This window comes from Oratosquilla oratoria, chromosome 3 (genome assembly GCF_046742065.1).
Source record: "Oratosquilla oratoria isolate Oo_2021 chromosome 3, ASM4674206v1, whole genome shotgun sequence".
In the NCBI taxonomy this organism is placed as follows: domain Eukaryota; kingdom Metazoa; phylum Arthropoda; class Malacostraca; order Stomatopoda; family Squillidae; genus Oratosquilla; species Oratosquilla oratoria.
Window position 1 is genome coordinate 65137805 of NC_134779.1, and position 12304 is coordinate 65150108.

Consider the following 12304-nt stretch of genomic DNA (forward strand, 5'->3'; position numbering starts at 1 on the left):
TAAATGTGTTAGTGTTTAGCTTTGTTAATTTATTTCCTGCCCTGCCTCTTTATAAAGCAGCTTTCATATGTTGATGTTTGGTGGACCAGTTGTAGTACATAAACTTTTGATTTGTAGCTCCTTATCAAGATGCTTTTATCTTCTTGGGGCTGTGTGAATTAACTTGATTTTTAAAACTGAACTGACTAAGTGAAGACTTGTGATTTATTTTGAAGGACCAAACAAAAAACAAACAATATGTCATTCAAAAATGAGCTGTTTGAGGAAGAGGGTTGCTAAAGCAGGAGTTGAAACAGATCAAACTAGAGATTAGCAAGCGACTCAGAAAGAACACAGCAGATCTTTTTGTGAGTGTAATGTGATCTGCAGCAAAGGCAGCCATCCCAGGCACTCAGGCTCCTCTGCACTTGAGCACTTGCAGGTTTAGTACTCTGCTCCTTGGGTTCCTGAGTAATAAGGGTGTAAATGCCATGGCAGTGTCAAGTTGTTCCTTTTCTGGGTTTTATTTCAACCTTACACAGTTGAAGCTCCTTGAAACTTTGTTGTGGCAAGGATGTAGGGACTAGCATGCATTACTGTATAAGCAATTTTTTCAACGATTATAACTTTGCTCTAAGATTACTTGTTACTTTCAGTATGTCTTCTGTGCATAAGGCATATTTTTAATCTAACATTATTTATTGCAGTTCTTCGATGCAACACTTAGATGTGTATATGTAATTATATATATATATATTTCCTCTCTGTATTTATTACTTACTATATCTTGTTGGAAATTAGTTAAACCAACAACATACCTGCAAGTGGTGTTATTGTATATATTATGTTTTGCATTCATTATAATGTTGCTTTTATATGATATTATAGTTGCCTTCTTTATTTCCTAGAATAAAGAACTTTTTTCTCTGTACATGAGGTATATATCACATAAGTTTATTGCAATTAGTATCTTGGGGACTTTAGTGCAATCATTACAAACCAGAAATCATTTAGAAATCTTTTGTGATTAGAAACGAGTCTCACAAAAAAAAAAAAAAAATTGCAACCTCCACTATTCCCTTTTCTGCCTTCCACCAATGAGTCCACATCATCAGTGCAGTATTGTTCCTAGGATAGAAATGCTAGTTATTGCCTTCAAGATATGTCAAATACCTCAATTTAACATTGTTTATGACAGTTGTCTGATGCAACACTTAAAATTTTTTGCATATACTGTAATTATGCATTATTATTATTTGTTCTTACTGTTTTCCTTTTGTTCCTTGTAACTTACTGCACCATGTTGAAGTGGTGGTCCTGTGGGATGGATGTCATAGAGAATCATCTCCCTTGGTGACCATTTTTAATTAAGACTTCAACATTCTTACCTCACCTTGATGTACAGCCCCAAAAGTCTTACATTCAGTCTTTGGATCAGAACCAAGATATGTCAAATTTAATTATACCCACCACTTTTCTTCATAAGGATAGACCATGGCTACTGCTCCCTTCCTCATACCACTTCAATGTGATGGCAGAGAAATCACCCCACGCAATCCAACTCATACATCATCATCTCTTCTTCTTCTTCTTCAAGAGAGAGAAAGAGAAAGAAAGAAAGAGAAATTTATGAAAGGGCTTAAGAGTGCTGCCAGCTACTGAGGGGCTGTAGATTTCCAATCACTTTTCTTCATTGTAACATTCTTTGTGTGTGTGTGATATATCATTGTATGCATATCTGGATAATGATAATGATTGCCCCAAGTTTTAATGACTGGAAACCTGTAGACAAAACTCTGGATCCTCCCATAGATCTTTCTGGGAACATCTATAGGTTGATGTCTGTGTTGTATAAATGTGGGATGGTTTTTATGGCCACCAGTGGTAAAATGATAGCTATTGTTAGTTGTCAGCACTTCTTATGAGAATGTGAAGGAAGTACAATTGAAGGTTTTATGTATATATATATGTCCACCATGAGCAGGTACTCATCATTGGTCTTACATATCTGGATACATGGCAGGAAATGAATCAGACTAAATGCATGCTATCAGAAAATTTTCAAGGGTTTCCTGTTTGTAGAATGTAGTCTCAGTATAGATAATTGAAAAAAGAAAAGTGCAGTTTCATGTATCTGATGACAGAGGAACATCTCTTTGCAGTAAGACAAGTTGACAACCCCCACTTCACATGTAACTTGTACATGCATAAGAACTGCATATTCATACATATACAAAAGGCTGCATTCCCCCTTATAAGGGAACGGCTGATTCGAAACATAAACCCACACCAAAAGATCACTCACACTGCCCCTCTAGCTCAGCACTTTAGAGATATTCATTCTCTGTTATTAATACATATATAATGATAATAATAATAATGGTTGTCTTATGTTTCACTGACTGGAAACCCACAGCCTAATAGTGGTTGGCAACAGTCCTTGAGCCCTCTCTTTGGGGAGAATTTTTTTGACTCTTCTTTGTTGTATAAGTGTGGGGCTGTTTATCTGTCTTTGGCTGAAAGTAATAGAAAGGGAGCAGTTGCTAGTTATCAGCTCACCATAATGTGAAAAAGTGGAAGAAATGTGGTTGAAGTTGATTGTGAGGAATCTTGGGTATGTGGTTCAGAGCCAAGTGTCATTCACCTCCAGATATTCTCTAAGTCATTGTGCTAGACCTCCACAAGCAAATGCCTGTCATTGGTTCATGTATATATGTGTGTGTGTGTTCTTTATTCTGTTCTGTTTTGTTCTGAATGTGAGTGCATGACAGGATACATTCATATACCAGTGGCTTTTTCCCCTTAACAAGTAAGAGGTAGCCAAAAGCAAAGGCATAAATCCATTCCCACCCATTTCATCTCCACATACTCTACTCCCATTCTCCATCCCTCCCTCCCTCTTTTCTTGGCTCCTGGATGACGGCTCATCCCTGCATCTAGCCCACTGCCCTGGGTCAGAAGCAATGCAGCAAGGCCACTTCATTTAATCAGCAACCCACCTCTCTGTCCCCTCATGCAGAAAAAGAGAAGACAGGAAGAAATCCCTTCAGGCTACATCAAAATATCATTCACACGTACTCCCTATCCCCTCCACCCTCCACACACTCCCATGCATCACAGCATCATCCATACACAACCATTCTCTACTCAACCCTGTCTTCTGTCCTCTTCCTTCCTTCCTCAATAGACATTCCCTTCTTTCCCATTGCTCATTTTACCCCATCCATCCATCTCATCCTTGGTTGCCTCTTTGTGTTCACTTCCTCCACCTCTGTATTCCACACCTCTTTACTAATCTTTCTTCATTCTTTCTTTCCATGTGTCCAGATCAATCCTGTCACCCAACTCCCTTTTCACCCCTGCTCTTCTCCCCACCTTGTTTCTCATTGTCCAGCCTAGTAATCCCTACCACATTTCTCAGGCATTTCATCTCAAATACATTTAAACTCTTCCTCTCTTATGGTCCATGTTTCTGCCCCATATAATGCTGTTGGCATAATTGCCCCTTCATACATCTCTACATCCATTCCCATATGTCTATTTCTCTGTACACTTTTTAATCCCCCAAGGGATTTACTTGCTTTCTCAATCAACATTTTACTTCCATCTCAACTCCTCCCTTTACCACCACATTTGCCCCCAAGTATCTAAAGCTATTCACTTCCTCCAGTCTCCCTTAATACTCACTTCCAATTTGCTGCCATCCTCTCCCCTTGTACATCTTTTCACCTTACATTTACCCACATTTATCTTCAACTTCCTTCTTTTGCACACTTTCCCAAATTCCGTCAATAACTTAATCCCTCATCTGATCCTGCTATAAGTGTAATATCATCACCAAACAACAGCTGGTTTATCTCCCATTTTTTCTCCATATTCTTTAACCGTCTCCAATCCCTGGCCAATTAACCTTGCATTTACCTCTCACACCACCCTATCCATGTATAAATTGAACACCCAAGGCAACATGACATATCCCTGGCAAAGCCCCACCTTTACTTCAAACCACTCACTGTCTCCATTTCTAATTCTAACTCAGGCTCTACTGCTCTTGTAAAAACTCTTGGCTGTTCTTAACAGCTTTACTCCTCTCTCATATATCTGTAATGCCTCCCACAGTGCCCTCCTGTCTACCATGCCATAAGCCTTTTCCAAATCCATAAAGGTCCAAAAAACATCCTTACCTTTTCCTACAGCTTTCTCACATACTGCCTTACCACAAAAATCTGATCCATGCAGCCCCTACCTGTCCTAAATCCACACTGTTCCTCACCTATTACTCCCTCTGTTCCTCTCCTAATCCTTTCAATCAAAACCCTCCCATAAGCCTTCCCAACTACACTCAACAAACTGATCCCTATGAAACTACTACACCCACTTGTCCCCTTTTCCCTTGTAAAGTGGAAATATACAGGCACTCCCTCTTTGACAAACATTAAACAGCCTCACCACCTAGTCTATCATAACGGTATCTCCCTTTTTAGACACTCCACATGACACCCATGTAACCCGGTGCCTAACCTGCTCTCATCATTTTAATAACGGCTTTTACCTCATTTTCCCTTATTTCTCCTCCATTTTCCTCACTCATCGTGGTCACTTTCTTAGCACTACCCACTGCAGCTACCTTTCGCTCCCTATCCTACTTCACATTTAGCAACTTCCTAAAATATTCTGCCCATCTTCCTCTTACTATCTCTTCCATTATCATCTCTCCATCTGCACCTTTTACCTTTTCTTCTCTACTTGATTCGCCCCCTCTTCCTCTTAATTTCCTTCCAAAACATATTTTTATTTCTTTCAAAATTTTCTGTCACACTCTTACCCCATTTCACATCGGCTCTCCTCTTTGCCTCATTTATATTTCGGCTACCAGCTGTAGAGGGCTATAGTTGGTAGCAGAAATATAGAATCTTCTTTTATTCAAAGTTTATTTTCTCCAACTGTGGGTTTCTTGTGTGATATGTACATTTATTTGGTAATATTCTTTGATGTCTTTTCTCTAGTAGATTGTAGAATTTTTTATTTTCCTTGTGTAAATGCATGTTTTCTTTGTGGTCTAGAGTCAGAAAGGTTATTCTTTCACCTGTCTTGCTTAGGGTAATCATGATGCTTTACTCTGTTAAGAATTCAGATCCAGGTTAGGTTGAACTGTCTGAAACATTCACAAACTTTTTTCCATCATCATCAAGAAAAGGAGCATTTAGGTAATAATCTAGCAAAGAAAGAGGGTGGTTAATGTGAGGAGAGGAAGGGGAGTTATTATTGGGTAGCTGTTGTTGGCAGCAAGTTATGACATGAGTTGCTGTGGAAACTGAGGACCCACTTGGGATCCCGCCAGCAGTCACGTTTCATTGAAGTAATTCCAACTTAAGATGAGGGTAACTTTTTTGTATTATTGGTTTTGTAATGTACATTATAATCAGGAAAAATCTTCCTTAGTAACTTTGTCAAGAATGTGGTACACCTCATAGGTTTAATTAAGACAAGTACTGGATGAATTTTGAGGGCCATATCTGACCTGAACAAGGTCTAGATTTATTAAAAACTTCTTTTAGCTAGATTCTTCCCTGAACAAGGTCTAGATTGATTAAGATTTTGTTTTAGCTAGACTCTGCCCCACTATATTAGTTAAGAAAAAAAAAAAAGAGAGAAATTGAAATTGAGAAAGAGAGCACTTGTTACAATCCAACTTTCAGTCATCCGTTGCCTGCTAAGCAAGATGGCTTGGTATGAAAGAAGAAAATCCTCATCCCGGTGCTGCAGTCCTCTCGTGGAAAGGCAGGTTTTACAGGTCAACAAAAATACCACCCACTTATTCCGTGTCATAGAGGGTTTACTAAAAAGGAAAAGGGGTATTATAAACTACCTACCCCATTAACCAAAAAAGGAAATTGCAAAAGATAAACATAGACTTGTCACAGCAAAATCTGTAAAGTACAATATTAAAGGAAGGGAAAATTTATTTTTGATTAACATTTGTTCAGTTGTTGAAATTATTGGAATATTGCATTATTAGAGTTTCTTTTACATGTGATTGACAAAGGAAGGAAAGATTAATAAGGTTATTGTAGGTACTACAAAAAGGGCTGCTGTAGCAAAGGATGTAGCTACACATTTACATGTACCTCAACATCTACCGTCTTGCTTACATCATTATTGCCATCTTGAAATCCTGCAAGGTTAGAATGTTATACCCAAAGTAGGCAGTTTTCGAGTTAGTCTTTATTCATCTCCAGTTCTTTGTGCCTGTATGCTGGTAAAGAAGTTCCTGTATTATAATTTCTTTGGGGCGTCGCCGATTAAATGAAGCGGCCTTGCTGTGGATGTACTGTGTCTTGCGACACTGCTTCTGACCCAGGGCGGTGGGCAGGGTGCAGGGATGGCCCGTCATCCAGGAGGTGCTCAGATGAGAGGAAGGGTGGGAGGGGTGTGGAGTGTATTTAGGGATGAAATGGGTAGGAGTGTTTTTGTGCCTTTCCCTTTTTGGCTACCTCCCTTGGAAGGGGGAAAAAGCCTTGGTATATGTATGTATGTATGTACAAACTAGTCATTGGATGTTGCTGGTTTTCTAGATGCAGCAAGGTTCCTGTACAAGACACCCTGAAGCAAAAGAAATGCCACAGGACTAAATCAAAACCTGACAACAATCATGATCAAAGATAAAGTAGTTTCTGTTAGGAAAGGGTAAATATAATTCTTCCTTACCAAATAGTAGTCAAGCAGCCAACATGTGTATACAGTGTATTCTCACCTATTTGTCTAATATTGACATTAAAAGTGTATCATTAATATGAATGCCACAACATTTCATTTTTCTTCTTCTCCTCCTCCTCCTCCTCCCTCCCAAACAAACAAACAAAACATGGTATGGATTATGCAGTTGTCCATCAATCAATTCCCCCAATGCACTCTTGCAGACCAACATCCTCCAGAAAACCAGTTCAGCTCATAATTTATGTATCAGAGAGATTTTGTGTTAACGTCTGGGAAGTATGAGTGTAGGGTAGGGTAGTTTGAGGCAATCTGTGTCTTCTGGGTGGTGGTTGCATCTGGAGCCTTACCAAACGGATTTTGTGTTAGATCTGCTTTAATTTTGGGTGGTGACGTGAATGTAGGTGTGTCATTGTAGCTTAGATAGCCTTTTATATCTTGAAACCAACTTGATGGATGAAAATAAAAATTGTTGCCTCTAGTTTTACTGAATGGGAACCTGCAGCCTCATAATGACTGGTAACAGTTCTAAGGCTCTCCCATAGAAAGAAAAGTTGGACTGCTGTCTTTGTTGTATAAATGTAGGACTGTTTCTGTGTTACTAACTTATAGTAGTAGGAGGAGGGGAGCAGTCACTGTTGTTGGCTCTTTTTATGTGAAGAAGTGGAGGAAATGTTGAAGGTAATTGAAAGATATAGTGGACCTTACCTAGAGACCAACTGGCTTCCCCACAGGTCTGTGCCTTTAGATGGCGGTGATTATGTTGAAAGATTTAAAGATGATCAGGAGGTAGATGATTCTCCATAGTGTTCATCTTGCAGGATCACACTATAGATTTACAAACAACGGTAATACTAGATGAATTTATAGATATTAAACATTCTGACTTTGAAAATTTACAGGTGCATCAGGTAGTGTTTTTTGTATCTGGCCCCAATGATGATCTAAGAAGTCACCTATCAGCCTGCTCTTCCTTTGTAATCCATCTTCATTTGTAGTGTTTTGTCAGCCTTTATAATTTTTTATTCTTTTTGTTTATTTATATATTCTCCTTCCCACAGTTGTCCATTCTTCCGCAATGAACTTGGAGGCGAGGGTGAGCGAGTGGTTAGTCTCAGCAGAGACTGGCTGTCCAACAGACCCCCTGGCATGCCAGTCCAACCTCTCATCCTTCATCGTCCAATATCAGCATCCACCATCAGCCTCCTGGAACCTCAGTCGAGTGATACACACTGGAGGCATTCCATATGTCCATACACTAGAAATCCAAATACCATTGAAAATTCTGATCAAGGAGCAACTTATTATAGAACTTATTTTCATGGGCAAGGTAAGTTTTAAAATGATAGGCAATAGTTCATGTATTTTAGTAATACTATCAGACTTCACTCAACACAACTTCACCATGCACGAAATTCGTGTTTACACAAATAGGTAAAATATCCCAATATTTGCCAAACACGACCATGATTCATGATAGCACAATTTGAATAGCCCTCCAGGTTATGCTGTGCACCAGTGTCTGGGATGGGGATGGGAACCTAACTTATTTTTTCCCATAATACCTGTTATTTGCCCAACATGAATTTTGTCCTGCATGATGGACTAAGGAACCTAACACTAGTGTTGGGCGAGGTCTGACTGTAGTAGTGAATGACATAAGAATTGGGGTGGGGGGGAACATGAATTATGGAGTTTTGGGGAAAACTAGCTCATTTTTTGTCTGATCTGTCTTGCTTGGAGAACAAAGTGGTTGGATTAGCAAAGTACACTTTCACAAATTGTGAAATGTGAGGCTACCCATGTATTGTAGAATTTATGAGATAAGTAATTAGAGAGCTTAATGTTTGAAAATTCCTGGATCAGGATAGATCATTGTATGAGAAGAATTGGGGCATATGGTTTTGGGCCTCCAGAGATTTATGATCAAGTTTAATGAGGTTACATTATACTGTATTATCAGTTGGATTGGTTAGTATAGTGGAACTTAGCATGAAATGGAATGGAAAGAGATCACATAGTGAAAAGATTGTTTCTGTCTAAGAAAAACCACAAAAGAGGGTTGAAAATAGATTATTTCTTGTTTATTTATTATTGTGTTTTATTTACATTTGTTTACTTGTTTTTATACAGCTTCATTATTTTTACAAAATATTTTATTACTAGTTTTGCAATTTGCTAAAAAGAAATATGTATACTTATTTTTTTCTTTTCTTCTTCAACAGAGCATCAGAATTGGTTTGGCATAGATGAGGGTTTAGGGCCTGTTGCTGTAAGCATAAGGAGGGAGAAAGTGGAAGATGCCATGGATACAGCACACAGTCTTCCATCATATCAGTACAGAGTCATTGTCAGAACATCAGAGGTAAGTCAACTTGTTTTTGTATTTATTAAGTTGTAATTTACAGGAAGGGCTACACTTTTGGGGTCCTGTGTTTTTATTTCCACTTCTCAAAATTGGCTTTAAATTGCCTACTTCCATTCTTCTGAAGACAGCAATCATCTTGCCTTTCTTTTTTTCTTCTAAGAAAGAAAATCAAAATTTTCTAATTTGTCTTTGTAGAGTTTATCTGCTAAGTATGTATATTTATTAATCATAATTATTCTTAATTCTTTTTATAGCTCTACACCTGCCAAGGTACCATTTTGGAGGAAAGCTTAATCAAAGGTAGTGGTGAGAAAGGGCGAGGAATATCCATACGAGATCTGCTCGAATATGTATGTCCTCAGCTCTCCACTGGTTGTTTAAGACTTGGACTCAATACCATGCAGGTCAGTGATATTAATAGTAGATTTTTGTCTTGTTTTAATAACTTCACTGTTCAAGGAGTTTTCCAAAGCTGAATAGAATTGTCAGGTAGTTGCTAAAATGAATATGCAAGACAAGAATAGTAGTGAAAGGGATGATTTTATGAAATGGGCAAATATTTATGTTCAGCCTAATATCTTTTAAATATATATTGAGGTAAAGATGGGACTTGGCCAGGCATGTGTTTTGTTGCCTTGGCTGTTCAATTAATACATGAATGGAGTGATGTAAGAGGTAAATGGGTCGGGGATTGGAAATGGTTAAAGAAAATGGAGGAAAATGGGAGATAAGCCAGCTCTTGTTTGCTGACACTGTGCTTGTGGCAGGTTAAGAGGAGGGATTAAGGAAGTTAGTGAGAGTTTGGGAAGTTGTGCTAAAGAAGGAAGTTGAAGATAAATGTGGGTAAATGTAAGGTGATGAAATGTACAAGGGGAAAATGTGGCAGCAAACTGGAAGTGAGTATTAAGGGAGAAAGAGTGGGAGAAGTGGATAGCTTTAGATATGTGGGTACAAATGTGGTGGGAAAGGGAGGAGCGGAGGTGGAGGTAAAATGTAGATTGAGAGAAGCAAGTACTGTAAATACCCTGGGGAATTAAAAGTGTAATTAGAAATAGACATTTGGGAATGGATGTTAAGAGGATATTGTATGAAGGAGTGATAGTGCCAACAGCACTATATGAGGCAGAAACATGGAACATAGGAGACGAGTTTGAATGTGTTTGAGATGAGATACCTGAGAAATATGATAGGGGTTACTAGGCTGGATAGAGTGAGAAACAAGGAGGAGAATGGGGGTGAAAAGGGAGTTGGGAGATTGGGTTGATGAAAGAGTAATGGGATGGTATGGACACTTGGAAAGAATGAGTGAATATAGTAAAAGATGAGGAAGGCAGAGGTGGAAGGAGTGAACATGAGGGGGCAACCAAGGATGAGATGGATGGATGGAGGTAAAAGGGGCATTGGGAAAGAGGGGAATATCTGTTGAGGAAGGATGGGCGAAGACAGATGATAAGGGTGAATGGAGAATGGTTGTGTATAGATAATGCTGTGATGCATGGAAAGGAGTGGGTGGGGAATGGAGGGTGAGGGAGTATGTGTGAATAATAAATTGATGCAGCCCAAAGGGATTTCTCCCTGTCTTCTCTTTTTCTGCATGAGGTGATGGAGAGGGTGGGTTGCTGATTAAATGAAGGAGCCTTGCTGTAGATGTGCTGCATCTTGCTACCCTGCTTTTGACCCAGGGCAGTGGGCAAGATGCAGGGATGACCCGTCATCTAGGAGCAAAGACAAGAGGGAGGGAGAGATGGGAGTGGAGTATGTGGGGACGGAATGGGTGGGAGTGGATTTTTTTTTTTTTTTTTTTTTTTTTTTTTTTTTTTTTTTTTTTTTTTTTTTTTTTTTTTTTTTTTTTTTTTTTTTTTTTTTTTTTTTTTTTTTTCTCCTCTTCTTCCTGCTTCCCATGTAAGAGGGAAAAAGCTTTTGGTATATATATATATATATATATATATATATACACATACATATACATATTCTCACATATTGACATATATAGTGACCAAAAGGTAATACCGAGTATACTATAATTTGGTGCAATTTGCTTTGCACTAACTCTGGTTAGGATGTTTTAGTTTTGTGAAATTGTATTTGCTTACACCAATCTAATATATACCATTAATTTACTCGTAACAGACAGAGGAAGCTTTGCTCAAGCTGGATGACCTTGGTGTTTATAAAAAATTCAAAGTTGGTGTTCTGTACAGCCGGGCAGGGCAAACTACAGAAGAAGAAATGTACAACAATGAAGATGCAGGGCCAGCCTTCTCAGAGTTCTTAGAAATGCTCGGACAAAGAGTCCGCTTAAAAGATTTTGACAAATACAGAGGAGGCCTGGACAGGAAAAGTAAGATCATTATTTATATATTTGGTTTGATATTTTATAGGTATAGGAATGGGTTAAAAGTTTATTCTCATTGAGGTACTTCATCTTTCAAAGAGCAGAAAATCATGATAATTTAATATTGACAGTGATAGATAAAAAATGTAAGGGACTCTATCCTTGTAGGATTTTGGCCACATTTTCAGCATTAGAATGTACTATACCTGCTGCTGTGGAAGTGCTATCTTGCTGCCTTGCATTTGACCCATTTCATGGGCAACAGGGATGGTTCTCCATCCATGAAGAGGCATCATGAAAGGGAAAACAAATGGATGTGGGATGGGTGAAGAGTGGTTGTATACTTTAGCTGGACACCCATAATAAAAGGAAAGGGTCTTTTGGGTGGTGGGCGGGGGTGGGTGCCTTGGTTGGCTACCCCCCATATAAGGGAGAAGAGGTCCTTGGTATATAGATATATAGATAAGGAGTAGAAATAAATTATTGACCATGATCTCCTTTACATTTCAGCTGACTCCACGGGACTGTACAGCGTTTATACGCAGTACCAGGATTGTGAGATCATGTTCCATGTGTCCACCCTGTTGCCCTTCACACCCAACAACCGAAAGCAGTTGTTGAGAAAACGACACATTGGCAATGACATTGTCACCATCATCTTTCAGGAGCCAGGAGCCCCACCCTTCAGCCCCAAAAACATTCGCAGTCACTTTCAGCACGTCTTTGTCATTGTACAAGCCCTTAATCCTTGCTCAGATAATACCCAGTACAGGTAGGTCATAAAGGTGTTTAGGTCCATTCTTTGATTTTTTAAATACTCATGTAAGTATAAACTGGATTTTATATGTGGAGATAAATCTTCATTAAAAAAAAAAAAAAATCTCCTGTTTTCCACTTTCCAATTTTGC

General features: G+C 38.7%; 1 protein-coding gene across 1 annotated transcript in view; it reads left to right on the forward strand.

Annotated features, from left to right (window-relative positions):
- The window catches only part of LOC143023421 (uncharacterized), a gene marked incomplete at its 5' end in the record, with an annotated part of 51189 nt that overhangs the window by 14004 nt on the left and 24881 nt on the right, over positions 1–12304 (forward strand). Inside the window, 5 exon segments of the mRNA XM_076181946.1 lie at positions 7755–8023; positions 8919–9058; positions 9316–9465; positions 11192–11402; positions 11907–12168. Coding sequence (XP_076038061.1) covers positions 7755–8023; positions 8919–9058; positions 9316–9465; positions 11192–11402; positions 11907–12168 — 1032 coding nt within the window.